We start from the raw sequence: 24,039 nt of genomic DNA on the forward strand, positions 1-24,039 counted from the left end.
GGAACAAACAGGATCTTTTATTGGAACATATGACAGAATTCTGATGAAAATTTCACACAAGCTCTTTTGCAGCAGTTAAAATACACAATGATCAGTCACCCAAGTGTCTGGAAAGTTTTGAGTTTCAAGCTTCACTAGTATACATTTCACGGAACAGTGTAAGAATTAAAGGGGACCTCACCATTTGGAGTATTCATTTTTTGTTCTTGTCTGCAGCAAAACACCAGATGATAGAGATAGAAAGGCAATACAACAGACTGGTTTAGTAGGATGGATAACTCCCATCACTGCAGTACTTTTATAAACAGTCCTGAGAAACACTGGTCAGGAATAACCTATGAGTAACTGGTCCTGTCTTGAGATGGTTGAATCGTCTTTTAAGTCTTACAAGAAGTAATATGCCTTTTTTGATTTTTATATTTTCCTTCTAATTGAAGAACTTCCAGATTGTTGTTACAGTTCAGAACATGTGCAAAAGTTTGATTACAAAAACATAAATTTATTCATTAGGAAGTTTTTAATATAAGTTCCTTTTCTAGGATGTGTACTTGTTTCTTATGAACCCCTCCCCCCCACCCCACACCCCCAAAAAAACCCAAACCCAAAACAAAAAAACAAACAAAAAATAAACTAACAAAAACCCCTCAATAAACCCCAAACCAATCAAACTAAAAAGTCTGGCAAATCAGTATAGACTATTTTTATGAGAACTGATCAGTTCAGCTCACTTTTATTCAAATCTTTACTTTTACCGGGACCTGAGAAAGCTGATACATCCTATTACCTCATGAGAAGTAACTAAAAAACCTGGACAACAATCTGAAATCCCTTGTGATCTCAGGTAGCAACTTGAAACACATATGAAAAGGCAGAAATTACAGAATACAGTCCCTTGAAATTGAAGATGTCCCTTGCATCTTCTTATCTAATGTCTAAAAAGGCAAAAGTCTAAAAACTGCCCACCTGAAGAAACAAGAGTGGTCAAGACTTTCTGACAGTTGAATTTCATAGTGAGATTGAATCCCATAATTTATACCTGATGGATAAGCAAGTTTAATAGCCCTCATCAATACAAATAAAATTAGCACAGTTGAACTATTCAGTTAGGTCCTAAATCATATCAAGGCCAGAAGCAACCACAAACAGAATGGAAATCTATCCATAAAATTTATGAATCAATTATTGTATGCAGGTATTACATATTTGTGGTCCCTTTATTATCAAACCTGCAGGTTCAACCAGAAGGTTAATTAAGAACACAGCTAATGCTTAGAGCATTATAAAACCCAGCAGCTCTATGAAAATGGTGCATCAGTTGGTTTTCCATTTCACAAGGGAAGGATGGTCTAGTTTTGACATTATCCAGTGTCAGATACAAATATGACTGCGATTAAATCCTTTCGTTGCTCTGAACCTCCTCTGTGAAGTCCGTCAAACTGATAAATCATCTTTAACACATTTCTCAACTACAAAATACTGTTTTTTTTTTTTTATGGGGGTGCAACAAAGAAGAATACATTTAAAAGACTGTGAAATTGATATTTTGGCAAGACGGATCACACAAGAACTTTAAAGAGGTACAAAACAGACACTCAAATTTGATCAAGTTTTTTGCCCTTAAATGCATGACTGAGACCTCAAGCATGTATAAACTGGAAGGGACCTATGTTAAATGAATCACAGTCCCCACAAAATTTATCACTGCTATAACTTAATGAAGCTGTGACTACTTAAACCCAGTAGTGAGTTTAGCCTTGAGTGCTGTTTCAACTCTCCTCTTTCCAACAGGAAGTGAAGGTAATTAATTTCTGCTCTGTGTTAAGCAGATGCTGGCTATATATTAGCCATGTCTAATAATTTACATGTTTGATGAATAGATTTTGGAGAAGTTTGCTGAAGCACACAGTTACCAGGTTTTGTATTAGAATTTGAATGTATGCTTGTAATACCTGAGCCCATAAACTGAAAATTGATTATCAAGGCTACCTTAAGTTGCAGTTTCCATTAAAAAAAACACCTTCTCATTAGGAAATCTCAAATATTACAAACACTAATAACAGCTAGCATCAGTACTGTAAGAAGGTAAAAACTCATTTCACTTAACACCCAAACTGAGATAGTTTAAATGATACCAAGACATGGGGAGATTTACAGCCTACACTGAATGATTACTTTTTCTCCTTTACTAATGATGTCATATTTCAGTGCTAAAATAGTAGACTTTAATAGTCTTCCATGAGAAAAAGAGAAATACAGATAAGAAACTAAGCAGCTATCAAACCAACATCGAATAAAGGGTAATTTTATATGCCAGCTGTCATAAAATCTTCCTGGGATCAAATGTGTAAACTGTCCACTGTGAATGTCACTTTATTTTATAAAGACACAAATGAAGACACAAAATATTACTGAACAATTTACAAATGTGTATGTTTCAGCACAGATGCTCCCCCATTCATTTATTGTGCCATTAGTCAACTGTAACACTATAACAACAGAACCAACACCACGTGAACTGTGATGTGGGTCCAGCTGAAACATTGTCTCTAAAGTGGCAAGGTCATCATTCTCTCAGTTTGAGGCTAAAACCACACAAAATTCCAAGTTCTAACCACTAGGAAAGAACCTCCAAAACATACACTACAAATTTCTGTATTATTTCAATGACATATTCATCAAGTGAACCTAAAAATCTTCCTAACATGCTCGTATTACAAGATAAAACAAATACCAGGATTAAGGGTTTGTTTGGGGTTTTTTGGTTGGCTGGTTTTGTTTGTTTTTAATCCTGAAATTGTTTTGAAGTAATCTCAATTTGCCATGCAGCGCAGTATTACTTTTTTACAAATAAAATAAACCAGGAAAAATAAGTGAATCCCATGGACAGAGCAGTGTCAAAGCTCACATTTATAAGGTGACATGTTAACAATTCGGTTTGGACAGATGGAGTGGTATACTGGAACAACAGCAGAAAAAAGTTCATGCTCCTAAGTAGCAAGCATGAAACACACCAAAATTTGCCTACAGAAATATTTGACGCAATACAGTTTTTGCCCTATACTTTCCTTACGAGTTAGCAATACACATTACGGTTTTACAGTAAGCAGATAAATAAGTAAAAAAGTAAAAAAAAAATAAAAATCGTTAGCATGACAAGCTCTTGAGCAAGGTAACATTGTCAAAACAAAGACTTATGACTTAATACAAACACAGGCTGAGTGAATTTGAGTCAGCTGAATGTACTTGTCAGAATTAAACGAAGAGAAGGTCTGAGAGAAGTAAACCGAAGACGCACCTATTTTAATGTTTTTTAATCCTGTTCACAAAGGTCTAATAGCACTTTTTTTTTTTACATGCATACAAATAACACCTGCAGTAAGGTTAGTGCTGATGTAAGGCACCAGATTGATAGCCCTAGGGATTGAGTTTCTCTTTATACAGAGAACAGATATAGCACAGAGTGAGAAAGTTTGTACCCCTGCCAAAATGCCTCACAATACACAGCTTATGAAACAGTCTTCACACCACAGAACCCTTTGCCTCTCCACTGAAAATGTCAAAAATCTTTTCCCTTATAATGAACACTAAGCAGCAATAAAACATGGACACTGTTATTAGCATCAGTAGGGACAGGATTCAAGACACCGGCTCATTTAAAAATGTGTATTTTTGTGCTGACAGACTCTTTTGTCACTTGTGAACTTTGCTGCAATGTTTGTAAGGCTGCAAAGTCAACCCTTTTGTATTAAACAGCATGCTATTATACCAGAAAAACAGCAAAGGAAGAGTAGTTTAATTTTTTTTTTTTAAATAAGCTCATATTAACAAACATGACCGTACACCTGGTGCTCATAAACTATCTCAAAGGCGAACTTAATAGTTCCATTTAATTGGTACCTGAGCACCGACTCTCCAGTCATCTGCTCACCTTTAAAGGCCAGTAATTCTCTATTAATAAGTTTTTCAGCAGTAGGCTGCAAGCTACACTCTCACACGGCACAGGCTGGATTCCAAGGAACCTTCCCTTACTACTAATAGCTTGACCAAACAGCATAAAAAATTCTCCCACCACCATCCCCAAATCAAAGTGTCCAGCCATTTTTCATCAACAGATCACACACAGAAAAGCAGTAAGTTAAGGTTTGTAGAGCATAGCGTCTCTAAATGCAAAATTGCTGACTTCATTATAAAGACCAGTTTTCACTTTGAAGGAAGATGTCCAATAAAACCCACAGGTTACAAACTTACTGGATCTCAAACCAGATTGTGACATAGCATTAAATATTACTTCAGTTCTTGGGACATTTCCTTTGTGCATGTATGGGTTTGGAGTTGGGGGCAGCGATGACAAGGGATTAGGACAAAAGAATGAAGCAATTCTCAGACTGATTTTTAAAATCCAGTTCTGCCTAGAGATGGTTTTCCTGACTGCACAGCACTTAGAGAACTTCTGAAGAAAACTCTTACAACTCCTGCTATTTTCCTTGTTCACTCTCCAAAGTATTACAAGATTATTGAAGTATGCTGAATAAAATTAGTGAAAACAATAATTCTGTGACATCCTGGATCTCCACAAAGAGATGCTTCTGCCAATTCAAGCACATAACAGGTTGTTTTATTTTCACAGTGCTGAAGCTGATATGCAGAAGTGATACTTTCAGCTCTTTTTCTGAACACCAGTTCTGTTGTAAGCTTTTTAAAAAATTCACATTAGAGGTAGTATTTAATAACAGGTAAGGCTTTCAATACATGCATAACAAAAAAAAAAAAATCAATATTAAGAGCAAATCATAAATTTTACAATAGGTCAATGATAAAATGGGTTATGGTGAATACAATAGAAAGATAACGAGTTTCTGAAGCAATTATACACTAATGAACTTATTCTATATTCTGAGCCATATAGGACACTCTAATGACAAATATTACTACCAGGACAAGAAAAATTATGATCCTGCAAATTTCCATTTACATACCTCTTGGGAGTTCTTTTATGCAAGATGGGAATTCTACTGAATGCACACATAAAGTATGGGCATAAGAGTTTCAGAAACAGATCAAGATTAATGTACTTTTGCAATTTTCCCCCTTAGAAATGCTTCTCAATATTAACTAGGGATAAGTGCTTCACACATAGCAAAATAATATTAATGCTTTCATATTAACCTGAAAAAAATAAACTTTCAATAGAACCAAATGAAAGCACAAGACATTTAGAACCACCAAGAAGAAAAATTTCTCTTTGGTGATCTTTTTGACCCATACAACTAATAAGCTGTTCTGGTTCAAGCATAGGCTGGAATCCAATCAAACAGGCAACCCTTTTGATTCTTTCTCTGATTTAGTTCAAAAATAATAATTAGGAGAAAACAATAATTTCAGAGCAATCAACAATGCACTTAAATTACAAGGACATAGGCTCTATGAGGTAAGACTGTAAATTCAAATATTTGCATGTGGCAATAGCTAGATTAAAGTAGAAAAATATATGCTACAATCAGCCATTAACTTAAAGATAACTGTTCAGATGTCCTTGGGATACACTTTAATGTATTAAGTTCTCTGCACTGTAATTTCTGAACAAAAAAAAGAAGTCCAAAACTTACCATTTTCCTAAGGTTTCAACAGTTTCTCAAAGATAATGACCAGGTCAGAAGGAGGTAGCCCTTTATGCACGCAGGATTCAGTATATATCTGGCAGTTCTAGAGGGAATGAGGAAGGGAATAAAGGATCATAAATCTATCCTATAGAGATCTATGGTTCAATGCAGCCAAGTGCTAAGCTGAAGAAAATAAAAATACGAAGAAAACTGTACCACTTCTAAGTGTACGAAGAATTGTCAGGGCACTTTGTCTCTACTTAGCAAACACTCCTTTGAGCAATCTCAGTTAGGCTCAACAGACCATTCACACAATACAACGCTCCTGAGCTCTCTGACTAGGAACAAAAAGTTCCAAAATTCTTTAATTAACCTAAAAATACATTGAATGCTACATGGTAGTACAGCAACTGTACCTAACCTTTCTGTGGCCATAGCTATCAACAAAATTTGATAAGGACTGCTGAACTGGGACATTACTAAATACTTTGTCTATGAAAATCAAGTCCTGCTCAATGTTCTAAAAGTCCTATGAATTACTGAATTATCAGACTACTTAGTAAGAAAGGAGAAAAGCTATTAAAAACAACGTCCAGTTTAAAAATGGACTGAGGTGTATCGTATCGCAACAGTCTGTCCATTTCCCTTAAGACACGCGGTAGCCTACTACAGCTCTCAGTGTAAATGATCCGAGTATTTAAAAATAAATTGTAGATATGAAGAACTGCTGCACTTGACATTTGCAATCTTTCTTAAATTCAGCCCAGCACCTCTTCATGCCACACTCAGATCTGCCAGAGAATAGCAAAGACCCAGTTTTCTGTCCCAGGTTCTGATTAATAAAGATACGTCAAACAAAATGACTTTGTTTAGTAAGTAGGCACATATCACTTTCTCACTTTACAGAGAAAAAAGATACAAGAACTTAAGCTATTTGCACAAAATCATACAGAAAGCCCGTTTCTGAGCCATTAATTTGAAGACCAGTATACTCTGTGATTGTCAGGTCACTCCTGCCTCCTGCACAACCTAGGCAGCGAGCAGGGAAACACCTTTGGGAACAGACTCTCTCCCCGTCCCCAGAACGCCATCACACCACAGCCACTCACTTGCCACCGACGGAGTTTAGCACAGCATCCCTGAAGGACGAGCTCTAGTTTTGCAGAACGTGAAAACACTTTGAAGACAGTCCTAAACTTATTTCTCGTTAAGGCATTAGGGAGACTGTTGAAAGGACAACGTCGCTGCTATCGAATTACCGGGTTTATCTAAACCGTAACTGCAAGGCGGTATGAGGCAGAAGTAAGCCCACAAAGATGATGTCGGAGATGCGCCGCAGCAGGATCCTGCACCTGCTGAGGCGGCCGGGCGATACAAAGAACCGAGTCCCGAAGTGACTGTTTAGCTGCTGACGGATCAAAGACGCCCGTGAACACCCAGGCAAACCTCAAACTAAATACGTAGCTCCTGGGACTTCCACCAACCGGCCGAGCAGACGTCGCTCCATCGCCGCCCAGCCGAAGCCTCCCGCTCCGGAACGGCCAATCGCGGCCACACGTCCGACCTCCCCGGCCTGCCCCAGGGCACCGCTCCGGGTGGAGCAGCCGCAGCGCCAGCACCTGACATCCCGGCTGAGGCGGGCAGCGAGCTCGGCTCGGCTCGGCTCACCTCAGCTCAGCTCAGCTCAGCCCGCCCGCGCCGGCCTCCCCCTACCTCCCGCGCTCGCTCCCTTGCTCGCCCCACGTCAGAGCTTCGCCGCCGGCGGGAAGGTGCCGACCTCGCCGTGTCTCCCGGCGACACGACGGGCTCGGCACCTTCCCGCCGCCCGCGCGGCGGCCCTCACCCGCCGGTACTCCCCCGAAGGCGGCAGCGGGGTAAACATCTCTCCATCCCCTCCTCCAGCTGCGGCTCAGACCCTGCCCGCTCACCTCAGCCCCGTCACGGCTCGGGCGTCCGGGACCCGCCGCTTGGCATGGCGTGGAGATGAGGGGACGGTCCCGCCAAGCCGCGCCGCCGCCGCTGCCGCAGGCTCCCGGCGGTGCAGGGCTGGCACCATAGAGAGGGCGGCTGGACAAGAGACCTCCGACGATAGAGCGGAAGCGCGCTAGAGAGGCCGGGGAGAGGCGGAAGTGACGCTTCCGTTGCCGCGGCAATCGCGCTCCCGGTGCTCGCTAGCGTGGGGTCGGCGGCGTGGCGATGCTGGCAGGCCCAGTGCCGCCGGGCGCCGCGGGCTGCTGCCGCCGCCTCCTGGCAGCGGCTCTGGCGGCTGGGCTGCGGCCGCTGCTGCGCGGGCTGCCGCCGTGCTGGGTGACTGCGAGGCGGGCGGCAGGGCAGTGGCCGAGCCCGGGCCTGCGGGTGCCGGAGGCGGCGGAGGCGGAACGGCTGGTGCAGCAGGTGCGGCATACCGGTGTCGCAGTCCGCCGCTTCATCGCCTGCCCGCAGCTGGCGCGCACGGTGCAGCGTTGCCTGCAGAGCGGAGCCAGCCCCGGCTTCCAGCCTGTCCTGTTCGAGTGCGGGCCCGGTAAGCTACCCCGAGGCTGCGGCCGCGCTCTTCCCGCCGCCCTCCGGCGGTGATCCGCTCCGGGGCCGCCGGGACGAGGCGCTGCTCGGCGTGTCCCGGTGACCTTGCGGGATCAGTGTGTGAGCCGCCGCGATTGCCACTGGCGCTAACGGACCCCCCTGGGCTGTTGTCCCGGGGTCGCGAGGAATGGTGGTCCTGAGGGAACGGGGCCCTGCTGCTCCCGGGACTTCCGGCGGCTCCGTTGCGTAATGGCGCTGCCCGGGCCCTCCAGGACTGGATCCGTGGTAGGGCTGCGCGTGCCGCCGCCTTGGTGCCCTCCTGGCGCGGGCGTTGGTGACGGTCCGAGGGTAGCAGCACTGCGCTGTGCCTGGGGCGGGTGGTGTGGGTGCGTGTATGTCCATTTATACAGAGCTCTGGGGGAGTGAGAGAGTGCTCAGTCTGGAGACCTGAATCACTGGTGTTAAAGCTTTGCTGTGGAGTAAGCAGAGATGTAAATTTCTGTCGGGATAGTGTTTTAGGGTTTGTACGTGAACTTTGTAAAAGCACACCGTAAGACTGGGGCTGTCACGCACCTATCCCTCTGCAGGTACTTAATGCTGGGGTTTTTTTACAGTTCTGCAGAGGGTATTTTACTTGTAGAATAAGTATGGGTACGGTTTGTATGGGTAAGGCTTCAAAGTATATTTCAGTTGGCAGAAGAAATAATAGAGATCTTTGAAACATTGATGTGCTTCAGCATCTAATTGTAGTGCTGTGCTTGGTGTAATTCACTGCATCATCTCTGGCACATTGTTTATGAATCTTTCTCTAACTCTTTGTTTTGAAGTGTGTTTGAACAAACCAAGTTATCACCTGCTGAAGGTGGTGTGGCCCATGTGTTGTGTTGGGAAAATCACTAAAGGAAAGCACTTAGAAAAAAATGCACTTCAAGTGGGTTTATTTATTTATTTTATTCTCCTGCTTATAGGTCCCGGAGTCTTGACCCGAACTCTGCTCAATGCAGGTGTTAGAGTGGTAGCTCTAGAAAGTAACCCAGCTTTTCTTCCAAACTTACAGGTACACTTTTGATTTGGTAGCACATTATTATTATTTAAAGGGAAATAAGAAATTAACTTACAGTTGTGTAATAACTGTTGGAGCAAAAAAGACTTAGCTGTTGATTGTTACTTGTAACATCTGAAATAACTATTTTGTAATCAGTTGGTTTGACATTGGGTATGTGGGAATTCAAGTTCACAGTTGCTAGTCAAGTTCCTGTTGCTAGTTTCATGCATATATTTGAGGCTAATACTAGTCAGAGTCATTGTAGGTATGTTTAAGCAAGATGTTTGTAGCTTTAAGAAATCTGTAAAAATAGTCCTGGTTATTCTGATTATCACACAGTATTATTTAATCTATTGTCCCACAGTTGACTGATAACATTAAGGCACTTACATGTGTTGTCCTGTCCTGTTGCTTTGGCTTTGCGTGGATTCACAGGTGGTCAGACACAGCTGCAGAAGTTGCACTTAGAAGGGTTGTGTTACAGTGCTGTAATGTAAAAGTTTGGAACCAAAGAGACTCACCTGATTTAAAACATATATAGAAGGCAGAATTCCAGTTGTGAATCATGAAATACAGTGGTTTGCGTAGCTGAGTATAGCCTTTTTTTGCAAAACATTGCAGAACATCTTATTAGTTTAAGAACATGCTTTAAAGCTGCAGTTGAAGAGCATGAAAATGTCAAAATGCCCTGTGTAATGAAGGAAGCTGATTTTTTATCAGCTGTAAGAAGCAACCTTGAGGTTTAACTCTTGTTGACTGAGTAACAGTTTTAGGTAGTGCTTGAATTTTTTTTTTGGTGTTTGGGTTGGGTGTTTTGGAAGACAGGTTACTGCATCCAGATTTCTTCAACTGAAGCTAATTTTATTCAGTCCTTAGAGAACAGCCTGGATGGACAATTAAAGGTAATTTACGGTGACTTCTGCAGACTGGATCCTTTAACTGGAGCAGTGAAACCACCTGCAGTATGTTCTGAGAAACTTTTTGAAACTGTGGGTGTAGCAGCAGTTCCGTGGAGGGCAGGTACATGTATTTGATCACACAAGTTACAAATACATTTGAAGGGTGCATAGGCAATTTGGCAAAATCTTTGGAGTTTTCTCAAGGTATATATTTAATATATATGCTGGATTATTGGGTACTATTTCTTACATTTCAGCTTTATTTACATTCTTGATAGCTTCAAAAACCCCTTATGGGAATATGAAATTGCCAGTATATGCTTCTCTTTATTATTAATTTTAGTCTAATGCAAACTGGCCTTAACTTTGACTACAGCTTGAGTTGTATTTGTTCTTGGACAACATGAGCCGACAGACTTTTTTCGTAATTGTTTGTGGCTTATGCATTAGAATTAATGACATTGTCTAGTCAATACTGCAAAATGTTGAAGCTACTTTTACACACTGTTATACAGACACACCTGTGAAAATTTTTGGAATCTTACCACAAAGCAAGGAAAGGCTCATACTTTGGAGGCATCTTTTTGCCCTGTATGAATGCAGTTCCATATACAGATACGGAAGAGCAGAACTCAACATCTTTATAAGTGAAAAAGAGTACAAGGTATGTCTAAGATTTCACAGGTAGTAAAGAGTAAGTAGTGCTTCACAGAAGTTACTGGTTTTGCTAGAAAATTTGTATTCCTGCAGAGCAGCTTTCTGGGTTATGTGTTCTTAATTTATGCTGTCCCAAACCATTAGAACTGTACTTACAGTTCTGTGAAACTGGGAAGTTCATACAGCACCACAGACCTTTAATTACTTGAAGTAAGCAAAGACTTCCCAGTGTGCTTACACAACTTGTGTTATATCTAACACCCTGCTGAAAAAGTTTGAAAGTCCTAAGTGTATTCTTCTGCAAAATGACAGGTTGGACACCACTGAAATACCCACTTCCAAGGTATGTTTTTAATGGCTAGATTCTTGAGCAAACAGGGGGCAGCCTATTCATTTAATGCATTACCTGTGGTTTTTATCAAGGTTTCTGGTTTTATTGTGTGCCTAAGTAAAAGCAGTCGGAACTTTCTTTCGAAATTGTTGGTTCCTTTTTGTTTGGGGTTTTTTTTTTTTTTTTTTTGGTTGTTTGGTTGGTTTGGGGTTTTTTTTAGTTGATCATATGATGAGACTCTCTAAATCTATTACGAGACATAAAATCTTCCTGCTAATTACTGCTCTCTTTGCTCTGTTTGAGAATAACCACGAGTTTTTCTTTTTTTCTTGTGCTAAGAGTTGTCTGATCTGTAATATTGATAAGGGTGATGACTGTGCAAGCTGCTTAATGTCCAGCGAGGTCACCTAATGTTTGGCTTACTTCGCTTGTGTGTCTTACTGGGAAAATTGCTTTATCAGTGCAAACTGATAACTCTGCCCATGTTATTGTTTTTATACGAAACATAATCCCCGTTTCTCTTCCCTGTGAAACTTCTCTGCCTTAAAAGGGACTGGAAAGTATAAGCTGGAAATTCCTACACAGTTCAGTTATCCAAATAATTGCTGTGGAAAAATACTTAGACTGCCATAATGTCTTCTCACCGTGTGTTCTGAAAGATATACTAAAATAGCACAAAGTATGTATCTGAGGCCTTATGGAACTTTACCTTGGAATTTTAGATTTAACTCTGAATTTTTAGCACTTGTTTTATATATATGTTTATATATAAGGATTTTGCTTAGATAAAGAAGCAGTCTTAGTTTATGCAACAAAAATGCTCTTTTTTGCCATTTTGTTAGATATTAACAGGAAAGCCTGGGAATGCTGGGACTTACCAAGCAATTACTGTACTTTGTCAATTAGGATATGAAATTCAGCTACTGCACATGGTAAGTATTTTGTACCAGCTGACATAGTCTAATGCTATGGACTTATTTTTAGCAAAGGGTTTATGGTGTTTTACTATAGTGAACTAAATGGAAGCTAATTTTACATTTAAATTAGTTGGAAAGCTGTCCAAAACATTTGGATGTAAAAACCTGAAACAGTCATGTTTCGTGTAAGCAGCATCATTAAGTATGATGTCAGTATTTTCATTAGAAACCACTGTACTACAAAACATTTATTCTCAGGAGCTGGTAGGTAAGAAAGAGATGTTTGCAGAACAGATGAGTCTTTTCTGTCTTACTAAGGGTTATGTGATACTGGAAGATTGCTATTCCAACCTGTCACAGCCTTATCTTTGTGTCCTCTGCATTTTGCTGTCATGTATGCTTTCAACTTCCTGAGCTGCATTCAGTGTAAATACTTTTTTGAGTCTTGGTGCTTTTATGTTCCAAGCAGGCCTGCTTCTCCTGCTAGCGAGTAACTATCTTACCTTGTCAAACATGCTATGATTTAGTTTTAAAAAGTTTTTTATGTTGTCCCTCTACCTCAACATAAGCATGTGTCCATCTACATTCACTTACTTTATGGTTTTTATATTTATCTATCTTTGTAATCTGCTTTTCTAGGAATCTACCTTCATAGCTTAAATGTTTTGCTAATATAAAATTAAAAGCTTCACTGTTTCTTCCAAATACCTTATACCACAAGGTATGTATTAAGATAAACATTAAGGAGTTGAAAAATAAGATGGTACTTGTTGAAGATTGTTATCTGACTAATAGAGATGAAGAAAAATCAGAGGCATTTAATGTGGTTTTTGCTTCAGAAGTCTTTAACAATACTGATAGACCTTGGGCTGCCCAGTGTGGGAGCAGCAATTTTCTATTTGTGGACCCTAAAATTTTAAGGGACTGGCTGTATCAGCTGAATGTCCCCAAGTCTATGGGGCCTGAGGGCCCCATGTACATCCCAGAGTACTGAAGGCGCGAGTAGATATTATGGCAGGACCCTTCTCAAAGGTCTTGGGAATCTGGGGAGGTCCCTGCTTACTGGAAACTAGTTAGTGTTATTCCAGTCTACAAAAAAGGTGTGAAGGAAGGCTCAGGACACTGTTAGACTAACCCCAAACTTGTCAGCCAGACCTCAGAAACTAAAAAAATTATGGAGAAGATTATAGAGGGTACTGTCGAAAGGCATTTAAAGAATGATGCAATCATGAGGCACGGTCACCATGGGTTCACAAAGGAAAGTCCTGTTTGATACTTTTTGTGGTAAGGTCACCCACCTAGTGGAAGAACGGTAGTTTTTCTGGATTTTGCTAATTTTTTTGATACTGTCCCTCACAGCATCCTTCTGGACAAGTTTCCAGCTGTGGGATGAGCTGGTTCATGGTGCGCTGGGTGAAGAACTGGCTGAAGGGCAGAGCTCAGAGGGTTGTAGTGTATGGGGCTACATCTTTTGGCAGCCAGTCACCAGTGCTGTTCCTCAGTATTCAATTCTAGAGCTAGTCCAGTTCAATATCCTGTTCAGTGTCAATGACCTGGATGCAGGATTTGAATGCACCATTAGCAAGTTTGCTGATGATAGCAAACTGGGAGGTACTCTTGACTCTCTTGAGGGACAGGAGGCCTTGCAGAAGGATCTATATGGATTGAAGCATCAAGCTGTGGTTAAGGTGATGATACTAAACAAGCTGGTGACCTGATTGCTCTCCACAACTTCCTGAGGAGGGGAAGCGGAGAGGAAGGTGCTGATTTCCCTGGTATCCAGTGATAGCGTGCATGGAAATTGTTTGAAGCTGCATCAGGGGAAGTTTAGGCTGGATGTTAAGAAGCATTTCGTTACTAAGAGGGTAGTCAAACACTGGAACAGGCTTCCTAGAGAGGCGATTGATCTCCAAGCCTGACAATGTTTAAGAGGCATTTGGACAATGCCCTTAACAAAATGCTTTAACTTCTGAATTGCTCAGGCAGTTCAACTAGATGATCATTGTAGGTCCCTTTGAATTGAAATAGTCTATTGTAACAAAGCACTTCAATTCTGTAATATATCTGCTCCTTCCCATAGGAACCTTGGTCATCATTCTTCACTAATTTGAAAAATGGGGGACTGGCAATACCGAAAAGCGTGGTAAGATCATTGTGTGTACGTCTCTCCTTTTGGAGATGCAGCTAAACCACTTCAATTGGAAGGTTAAAATAACTTTATAACAGCATTTACACATATGTTTTAATAATTAAGACTTAAGGACAGCATGTAGATGCACCTTAAGTGAGGTGAAGAATTCCTATTAACTTAGAAACTAAGTATATTGTCACGAAGTAAAAAATACAGTGAATAAACAGCATAAAGGACGTGAACAGGTAAAATCTTTTTCAAAAGAAATGACTGACAGGGTCACATCTACCTGCTTGAACAAAACAAGTGTTACCACAAGTAATAGCACAATTAGTAAGCTGTTGGTTTTGATAAAAATGGTTATCTGCATGTCCATTGTAGATCCCATGCACTAGTTAATTGCTGAAAAGTATGAATCTGAAAGCTAAATTTGAGGAGTGGAAAGTAAGCCACATAATATCTTGAAAATTCACATCAAGACTGTGTTACCTGTTTCAACAAAGAAATTTAAATCTTTAAAACCCAAGTGATAGTATGTCTGTTTTGTTTCCTGTTTCCTTTATTGTTTATGGGTTGGGGGAGTCAAAGCATCTTCATTCTAGAACAAAAGTTGAAAGCCTGTTTCCAATGAGATCATCTTGTTAAGACTTCTAAAACTGTCTAAGAAATGTTACTGCTAGCACAGATGAAAATCTGAGCTAAAGACAAACCTGCCTTAAAGATGACTTTTCAGTGACTTATTTTGGTTTTTGTGGGTTTTTTTGTTTGTTTGTTTTTTTTTCCAGCGGATTCCAAATGACCATTTATGTTTGGTACGACTGACTCCTCAGCAAAATCTGTTTACAGGAGGTTTGAATCCCAAAAATTCACCCATCTTTATTTTCATGGTGAAACAGTGTCTTGCTAAACCTAAGTCTAGACTTATGGACAGATTAAAGTAAGTAAGAAAGAATTACAGTTTTTATACTTTTTCTTCAGAGAAATATAGGAAAATATTAAAATAATGTTCTCAAAGCAGTACTTATTTGCAGTTGAAACACAGCTTTTTTTCTTTTTTTAAGTAACTGTCTACATGTAGAATAGAAGATTGTGGTTTTGCAATACCATATTCTGGGAACTTTTCCTGGCCTCTATTCACAGATAATAAAAAACTTGAGGTTTGACAGAAAGGTTGACAGGTATTTAGAATGTAGATGTGCAGTAATTGTACCTCCAATGGAAGTGAGGTCATGTATCTGCAAGAAGAAAGTCACGAAGAGTTTTGCATGTGCAGAAATTGAATGCTGAGAGTTTTAGTTTATAACAAACATCAAAGTAATACTAATGAAAACAGCTGAAGGTTACTGAAAGTGGAGTGGCGATGTTCTCAAATGGCTTTCTGTTATCTAATTAAAAAGTTAGGCTTTAGACTTATTTACCAATTATGCAACTCTTTAGTTATTCTTTTTGCTATTATATTGGAGCTTCATGATGAGTAGATTTCTGTTTCCCATAAACAGGAAGCGTTTGCAGTCTGGAAAGCATTGATTTGAACTTGTTAATGAAAATAATGACTATATTTCTAATTTCTGGTAATAGTTTATGGAAGTCAATTTCCAGAAAGGGGGAAAAAAAAAGCACTAATAAATTCCAGTAACTCATTTAGCAAAGGCAAGTACAATGAGCCATAATGAATTTCTTTCTTAAAGCTCAGACCTGATCGCCACTCAGATCCTTAAGCCGGGAAGTGGACATAACCTTGAAGGCTTCTAATGTGCATCTTCTGTGTATTTATACACCCTTTTCTTGTCTGGGAAATGGCTAATGTATATGCACATTTATAAAAGGTCTAGTTTTAAGAGCAATGATGTAGGTGGAGAGACAGTGCATACATGTTTTTATAGAAGAAAGTACCTGGGAAGTGTAAGTCACACTAACTCGTGCTATACTGAATCATCTTGAAGATGACCTTGGCTTCAACTTCCTAGGTATCACACAATATCCCTTTTTATTCTGTAATGCCTGTTACTGACTTACGCTGTTGGGGCAGAGGAGGGAGGGCACCCACCCTCTAATAAGGAGCTTATGTACTTTGGTATTGTCTGCTGGGGACTTTGGTATTGATATGTCTTATTAGCTGAGGTTTCTTCCGATTTGTAGTAGATATTGGAAGTAACTTGTGTTGTTGGAAGATTTTAACTTCTGGAAGCTGCAAAAGAGTGAAATGGCCCTTTGGGTTCTGTTTTTTGTTCCTTAATATTTTACAGAGAGAAATCCTCCATTATGATTTTGTTTGTTTGTTTCAGTTCATGGAGCTTGGACAATGGTAGCCAATTACTGAAAGAACTAGAAATTCCAGAAAATGCTCAAACACGTAATGTATACCCAGAAGACTATAAGCGTATTTTTGAGGCTTTGCAAAGCTCTAATATATTTACTGAAAACTGGTGGCATGATGAAGTGTTTGAAAATACAAGGAACATAAACTTCTAAATCTAAAGCTGCTGTCTTTTGGAAGATCATGTTTGCTTCTGGAAGGTTACTTTGATAAGAAATGATTTAAATAAAATCAGAAATACTGTTACCTACATGATTTCCTGTCCAAACAGGAAAATAAACTTAGCAAGTAACTAGAGCCCTTCTACAAAGAATGAAAGTAATGGATTCACAGTTGCTTGATCACAATCCTACCTAGAACGGACAAACTCTGCATCTTTTCCAGGAGCATATTAATGACCTGCTGCTTTTGGATGTATCACTCAAACAGAACTTTTTGTTTCACTGCTGTATATTTACAACATATGAAAAAAAAACAAGACAGACCAAATACTGTTATTTGTGCAGGTGTACTTTAGTGTTTCATGATTGTTAATGCCCTTTCAGAGATTCCCCAAATACATAGGTCTTTACAATGACTGAATCTGTTATGTTGTCTTCTGATCTAAAAACTTTGCAGTCTAAAGTCAATTTTAATAAATCAATAGCAGTGGGTTAATAGAAGACAAGGTAATGACAGCATGGTAAAACACCGAGAGTTGTTTGGGGTTTGGTTGTTTTGTTTGTTAGTTTTTTTAACTAAAAATTGTAATCTCTCTTGGAGAGAAAGTCGTAACAGTTCATTCTTTTGAAAATTTGAGAAAGCTGGGGAGCCTGTTATACTTCACAGTACAATATGCGAACACCTATATGCGTGTAGGCTTTATCTTTGTTTTTAAACTTAAAATAAGTCACCAGAACATTCTGTTCTGTATAAACAGTTTGGAAAAATAAAATAAAATCATTGTACCTGCAACCTTTGTCAATATGTATTTGTTTAATGTGTGATATATATACAAAATCACTTCAAAACCATATGCTACTAAAATTCTCTCTTTAGCCGTACTATTCCGCAATGCAACCTGTTCCTAGTTTCTGTTTGTGTAACTGTTCTATTGTTGCCTCATGGTGCTAGCAGGGTGTCCTTATTCTGTGTTCTATACTGTCTCCTTTGGGAAGAGCTGTGGCGCCCACAATTCACTTTTTTTAGCAGAGCACTAGTTAAAAATAATACCTTTTTAGTAAAGGCTGAGCTATTTTCAGGCTTTGGAAAACAGCAGTGGCCAAAACAATGCACACACAGAATTGTATTTCTTAAGTGTAGTGTGAGCTATAGATCTGGCATACATTCATCTCAGTCTTCCTCTTGTGGTTCCTGCTGCAGAATCAAAATTGACTTCAGGCAGCCTCAGCTCACCCTGCTAGGTAGGCTGCAGCTGTTTAAGCTGCTGAAAAGTGCTTGTAATGTTGCTATGATGAAACTGCTGGAAAGGCTGAGGTTTAACTTTCAGTCTGTCCCTGAGGGTTGCTGGTGTACTGGTATAGAACATCGTGAAGATTTGAGGCTTTCTTTCTATTTACATCTCTTCCTATTTCAGATAACTTGGGTTATAGATTGACTGTAACTTGCATTAACAGAAGCTATTCCCCTTTTTTTCAATCTCAGTAGATGGTAATTCTGTTATCTACTGGTCTACAAGAATGCAGTGTCCCTTGGGCGGTTACTTCCCCCACTGTGAATCAAATACCTTGCTCTTGTTGCAGCAAGATGTGTTACATTGATGTTATCAGGAGAAGTATTCAGTGCATAAAATACAGAACCGCCACTGTCTATAAACTTTAACTGTGGTTCTGATAACATTTCAAACATGAACTGAAAAAAAAAGAAAATAATTAGCTGTGATTTCTTTTTTTTTTTTTTTTTTTTTTTTTTTTTTTTTTACTGTTGGAAAACAGGATTTACTGAGCCAGTGCAGAGACTGTAAAGGTAATAGCAGGAGTCTGTAAATGGAAGGAAGATTGTGTAACTGGGGCTTGAAATGAGAAGGTTTAATGCTAATGAGAACTGCCATTAAGTCTTAAGTATAAGCAATATATGTGGCCCTGATCACAAATGTGAAATGAGAATAACTGACATTATAAAAATGGTTTTTGGTATTGATGGAAGAGATGGAAAAAAATGAAAATTAGTGGTGTTTGCAAATAAATACAGGGGAATGAAAATGAGGTAGGTCTAAGGATTTGATTAATTGAGGTTATCTGCTCAGTACTTTCCACTGATGCAGGTTTACAGCTTCTGCAGGATAATGTCAAATGCAAATTTTCACTGAAATTTTAAATTCTGTATAAAAGCTCATATATTTTTTAATAATTTTTAAGCAACCTTGTACTACTTGTGTCCCTTTTTATAACTAACTGCCTTTGCCGTATTCTTCAATATGTTGTTGGCAAATTGAGCCAACATATTTTCACTTTGATTTATGTAAGTGCAAAGACACAACTTGCAACTAGGAAAACAGTATATAAATTCAAGTTAATATTTACAGTTTAGTAAACCTCAAAAATGCTAGTCAAAGAGAAGAAAACCCTCCAAATTCACTCAAAGTTTAAAATGCTAGGCCTCTCAGAAGAGAAAATGTTAATGCTAACTTTGAGACCAAAGGGTTTACAGAAACTACTTTTCTATCATAGGGGTATAGCAGTTTCCCATTTCTGAAAGCGCATTAATTGGAGTGACTGCGAGATACAGTAATAAAAAGTATTTTGAAATTAGCACCAACATTTGAAATTGTTGCACAATTCAGTTGTTTTCACATAGTTTTCTGTTATGGCACTATTAATATATAGGATATAAATTACATATAATTTATAATAAGATATAAAATAGCTGCAAGCTTCTGGGCAGGTTTGTTTCTTCCTGTGTTTTCCTGTCTAATCTGTGCTCTTGGATGAGATGAAGATTGAAATGTATATACAACAAACTTAACAGAAGGTCCACAGTGTAGCATATTCCTTTCAATTATTTCCAGTCTGTTTTTTTTTTAACTCAATTTCTTCCTTTTTTTCCCTTTCATGAAGGATTTGATTCATAAACCTCTAAAACATGAACATGTGTGATACATCTATCGTGTGATACATCTATCAAGCAGAACTCAAGTATTGTTCCCACTCTTCAAATATTGTTAGAGGAGTTGTAAGAAAATGGCTTTTGGTATGCCATATTAAAGCACCAATATGTCACAGTTTGTGTATTGATTGTAATTTCAGAGGTGCTAAATCTTTTTGAATGACCCTCATAATGTGCCATCCATTTGCCTGTAAAAGCAAATTCTATGGCTGTCATAGAAATTGCCTAAGGTTTTGCTACTTGACTATGTGAAATTATAGCAAACACAAACAGAAAAAAACCTTGGTCCTTATAATGCCCAATTAATGAGAAATTTTGCCACTTGGAATTAGAAGATCAGTCAAATTGGGTTCTATACTTAGTAGTTCTCTTTCGATCCAGAAGAAGGGTTTGTCATCTTGTACTAATTAACACAGGAGATGATGTGACAAGGGGTTATTAAGGTGGAATGTGTATATACTGGCTACTAGGCTTGTTCAGCATTGGTCATTTCAATAATCACAGCAGGTAATGATAATGTTGATAGAAATATCCACAGAAAACTTGAGAAACTGTGTGGTGTAGCTTAAGATATGTAAGTGTGATAGGGAGAACCTGAGGCTTCCTCGGAAATGTGTTGAATTAATTGTTTTGGCAGGCTAAATGCAATCTATGGGAGTGTGGACTGAAAACTTCAATCTGAGCTTTGCAAGCCTTTAATTAGCAAAGCCGTACCTTTCTTCTGCAAACACTGAGAAAATGGAAATAACATGTAACTTTTCCAGAAGGGACAACAAGTCAGCTGGAGATGTTTATTCACTCGCGTTGTATCCTTGCTCAACAGCCACTGCATCTTTCTTTGGGTGTGCTGCTTAACATGTCACTGCTAAAAATAGACACACTGGCTGTCCCCAGCTGATAGAATACAACAGGAAGCAAGCATACAAAGTCCAAGAGAAATTAGGGGTACTTAAGATACACCAAATGTAACAGTCAATTACTCATAATGTAAGCAAGACTTTATCACTTGATGTACTTCATACTATTGATAAGACATCAAATAGATAAACAACTAAGAAATTACACTGATGAACTTCAGAAGCTTCTTTCTGTCCTTTGAAAGGAAGTAATGTGTTTGAGGCAGGGAAGACTCAAAGTAGAAAGTTTTTGTAAAGTTTGTAGTAAAAAATCCATGGGTAAAATGTATGTAACTTTGAAGGAAATTCATTATGAATTTGTGCTTTAAATGCTTCTGCAGTGAGGTGGTGGGTTTTTTATTTGGGAGTGGGTTTTTTTTTTTTTTTTTTTACATTCCAAATAACAATTTCTAACTTTTTTTCTTTTTAATTTTAATGCACATCATTAAAAATGAAGAAACAGTATCAAGAACTTCCTATGTGTTCATAGAAGATCTGTATGTGCTTACAAGCTTTCAACTAATTATTTGATCGCTCTTCTGTTCCATTAGCAATACAGATTTTGTACTAATCCAAAATTTAACATTTTGTGTTTTGAGCAACAATTTTCTTCCAGAAAAATTCGGGTTTATGCTGTGTTGGCTGGAATGGGTATTGCATGTTTATGACTAAAAAGCAGAATTTTGATTATTACTGTGATTATTTCTATAAACTCATGTTGTAAAACGCGCTGTCTTGAGATAGAAGAGCTAAACTTCCACTAAGGTGTCTCATCTACTGGCAGTAAGGAAGTGACTAATTCAGCAGCATCAGCCACAATTAAGTGGTATTTCCCACAGAAGTGTCTCCATTACATGCCTTGACAGCTGCTTCTGTCCAGAATATGTCATGCATTTCAAATAGCTGTTGGGGAGTCTAACCTGTCTAGGTAAAAACCCCATACTGATAACAAGGATTATTAATTCAACTAAATAAAGTTAAGTGCTAAATGATGGCTTATATGGATATATAGCCATAATGTCATTATTCTTTTCAGAAAAATGAGACTGACATTTCCAAACATTTGAGTTGGGTGTTCTGTTGATTGCCATTGCTCAAAGACTGTTGAATGGCACTCCTAGGCAGACCAGTCTATAAACTGTAGATATACAGAATTTGCTTTCTAGGCTCTTCTTACAGCTGTTGAAATATCCAACACAGCACCAATGAAAATGTCTACGCTGCGTTTAAAAGTTTATCTGTACTTGAAAAGCCTCTAGTATTACAATTATGTTGTCATATCAATTGCAAATTGCCAAACAAACAAAAAGCCAAAACTTGTTCTTAGGCTTCCATGGCTTACTTATCTGTACAATTTATGCCAAGCTGATGAAAGCCCCTTTCTTCAGGTACTCATACTTGGGGTCTTGCTAGAGTTGCTGGGCTCTCTAAGGTTGTAGTTTTGTGTGTGTGTGAATTTGACTGTTGTTCCCTCAGAAAGTCTTTGTACTTTGTGAGATTTTGTTGTGTTGTGGGACATGTGAGAAAATCTGACCTGAATAATGAAAGCATCAACCAGTATTGTATATTGATAGTAGCTCTTCCCTGGGTGCACTTTTTGTAGTTCATGTGTAAGACTTTCAACTTCATACCTTTTGTGTATGGTTTGACCATCTCTTAAGTTTATTCACTCAAGAGACAGACATTAACTTGTTAATTACTGGGTTTCTTTCTGCTACAGGGTTTGGGCAATGCCTTTTTAGAAACTCAATAAAACAGCGTAGACAGGGAAACAGAGAAAATTAAGATAGGTGAAGGAGTAAAGCATACAAAGTAAAGCATACAAAGCATACAATAAAGTATATTTTTGTATGTTTTTTACTTCCCACTTTGGCGTCGGTGTTGAGGCTGGGTTGGTAAGGAACTGAAGCAGTAATGGTACTGGACAAGGCTGATATGCGACCTGCTTCAGGTGTCTCCTGAGGCTTGAGTGGGGTGGCTGTGCAGCACCGGAGGTTGCCACAGTGAGGGGTCAGGAGGGTTCCAAGCTCACCATCCAGTTTATGTCAGATACTTCTCGTTGCCTCATTCCATCTAAAAACAAATCAATACAAAAAGTTACAAAGTAAGTGAAAAACTCCAACATACTCGCTATTTGTAACTTCCCCTAGAAACATAAATAAATACTTTGATTAGCATCACAGGCGGATGTGTTAAGGAAGGGCATTATTAACCCGGCTTCAAGCAAAGCGCTGCTCTCTGTCCCGCGACCTCTCAGTGCATGCGGGAGATCAGGTCCCAGGGCACGGAAACCTCCGCCCGACCCCCAACCAGAAGGGCAACCGCCGCCTGTCCGCGCCCGCAGTTAAGATGGCGGCGGCAGCGTCACGTCACGGGGGAAGCGGCGGGCGGAGCGGCCGCACGCTTCTCTCTGCTTGTGGCCGCACGGGCGGGAGGATGGAGCCGGGGGTGCTGGAGCGGTTCCTCAGCCCTGGCAAGGGCAGCGGCCTCCGCGCCCGGCGGCGGGTGCGCCCCGGCGAGCTGCTCTACCGCGCCGAGCCCTTCGCCTATGTCGTCACTAAACAGCAACTGGGCAGCGTGTGCGAGCACTGCCTCCGCAGGTACCGGCGTGCGCGGGGACCCGGCAGCCACCTCCCCCGCCGGCCCCGCCCGGCCAGCACCGCCTCTTCCGCCGAGGCGGGACAGCGCCGGGGCGCCCGCATGCGGCCCCGCGGGGAGGGGGCGGCTTTGGAAGGGGCGCGGTAGCGGGAGGGTGTGCGCTGCCCAGGCTGAGGAGCGCGGTGTGCCACCCGCGGCCGCGCTTCCTAGCCAGGGCGCTTTTACAGGGTTTTCCAGCGGAGGGTTCTCCCCGGGAGCGGGAAGTTGGGCGGAAGTTGCTTGGGATGGCTGCGTGCTGTGGGCGGGAGGGCGGCCCGGGTCGTTAGGGCTGGAGGCGGCTCGGTGGCGCTTTCTCGCGTCGCTGTCCGGAGGTGCAAGCCGCCCTTAGGAGCCCTTCCTCAGCCCGGCGGGGCTGGGAGCGGCAGAACGCTGCTATGGTCTTGTCGCTTCGGGGTGCCAAAGGCCGGCGGCGGGGTGCGCTGAGGAGCCGTGGTGAGCGCCGTGCGACAGTCGCCGCCCGGCTCAGAGCCACCGGTGGGGGTGAGGGTGACGTTCTCGTGCGCTGTAGCCCGGCAAGGAAGGCATCCGTCTGATCAGCGCGTGATGCCGTAGCATGGGCAGCCACCGAGGTGACGACAGGACAGCCGTCAGTGTGAGGTGATTCAGTTTCCTGTCACCTGCGCCAGTTTATCCGGTGCAAGGAGCGCGTGGTTTGGGGGCGTGCGTGGAATGAACGCGCCGGCCTTGCCGCAGGTCCTGACAAGTGGAAACTGACTAACCCACAGTACCTCTGTGTCTTTGTTTGAAAAGTAAACCAGAGCTGTTTTATACCAATTTTTCCATCAAAACAGATTATGATAGACCTGTTTGTAAGAGATCTGTATGTTAATACCTGAAACATATTGGTAGGTAATCCAAAACCATACATAATTATTAAGACCCAGATGCAAAAAAAGGAGGCAATTCAATACGGCTAGGCTTTGCTTTTATTTACTCTTTTTGAAAGTATTTGATAGTTTTATG

At 40.5% G+C, this 24,039-nt stretch overlaps 4 protein-coding genes and 1 long non-coding RNA gene across 9 annotated transcripts in view; 3 read left to right on the forward strand and 2 right to left on the reverse strand.

Moving 5' to 3' along the window:
• The window catches only part of CNST (consortin, connexin sorting protein), a 51,064-nt gene extending 42,802 nt beyond the window's left edge, over positions 1–8,262 (reverse strand). For 2 of the 4 annotated variants that reach the window (XR_010613002.1, XM_065680126.1), the window contains exons 1-2: positions 7,529–8,258; positions 5,607–5,703 (exon numbers count right to left, since the gene is read on the reverse strand). The gene's annotated coding sequence lies outside the window, so the exon portion shown is untranslated. Of the gene's footprint in view, positions 1–5,606; positions 5,704–6,709; positions 6,846–7,528 lie in introns of those variants that run through there. The other 2 variants (XM_065680128.1, XM_065680129.1) reach the window with 2 other exon arrangements.
• LOC136015939 (uncharacterized) lies at positions 5,642–7,708 on the forward strand. Its single transcript, XM_065682589.1, has 2 exons — positions 5,642–5,660; positions 7,041–7,708. The coding sequence occupies exons 1-2, from the start codon at positions 5,642–5,644 to the stop codon at positions 7,706–7,708; spliced, it is 687 nt and encodes a 228-aa protein (XP_065538661.1).
• Positions 7,746–17,371, forward strand: TFB2M (transcription factor B2, mitochondrial). The gene is made up of 8 exons (XM_065680139.1): positions 7,746–8,121; positions 9,089–9,177; positions 10,035–10,185; positions 10,580–10,728; positions 11,895–11,984; positions 14,050–14,112; positions 14,886–15,037; positions 16,386–17,371. Exons 1-8 carry the CDS (start codon positions 7,797–7,799, stop codon positions 16,570–16,572), a joined length of 1,206 nt encoding a protein of 401 aa, XP_065536211.1. The 5' UTR covers positions 7,746–7,796; the 3' UTR covers positions 16,573–17,371.
• Positions 17,372–22,242: 4,871 nt separating this feature from the next.
• On the reverse strand, positions 22,243–23,675 carry LOC136014947 (uncharacterized). Its single transcript, XR_010613003.1, has 2 exons — positions 22,585–23,675; positions 22,243–22,491 (listed from the first exon to the last, which is right to left on the reverse strand). It is a non-coding gene; the product is annotated as an uncharacterized LOC136014947 (long non-coding RNA).
• The window catches only part of SMYD3 (SET and MYND domain containing 3), a 409,224-nt gene continuing 407,921 nt past the window's right edge, over positions 22,737–24,039 (forward strand). Inside the window, exon 1 of one of the 2 annotated variants that reach the window (XM_065680130.1) lies at positions 22,737–23,018. In XM_065680130.1, the coding sequence (XP_065536202.1) occupies positions 22,768–23,018 (251 nt within the window). In that variant the 5' untranslated portion in view covers positions 22,737–22,767. The remainder of the gene's footprint in view (positions 23,019–24,039) is intronic. The other variant, XM_065680131.1, reaches the window with a different exon arrangement.

This window comes from Lathamus discolor, chromosome 5, assembly GCF_037157495.1.
Source record: "Lathamus discolor isolate bLatDis1 chromosome 5, bLatDis1.hap1, whole genome shotgun sequence".
Classification (NCBI taxonomy): Eukaryota; Metazoa; Chordata; class Aves; order Psittaciformes; family Psittacidae; genus Lathamus; species Lathamus discolor.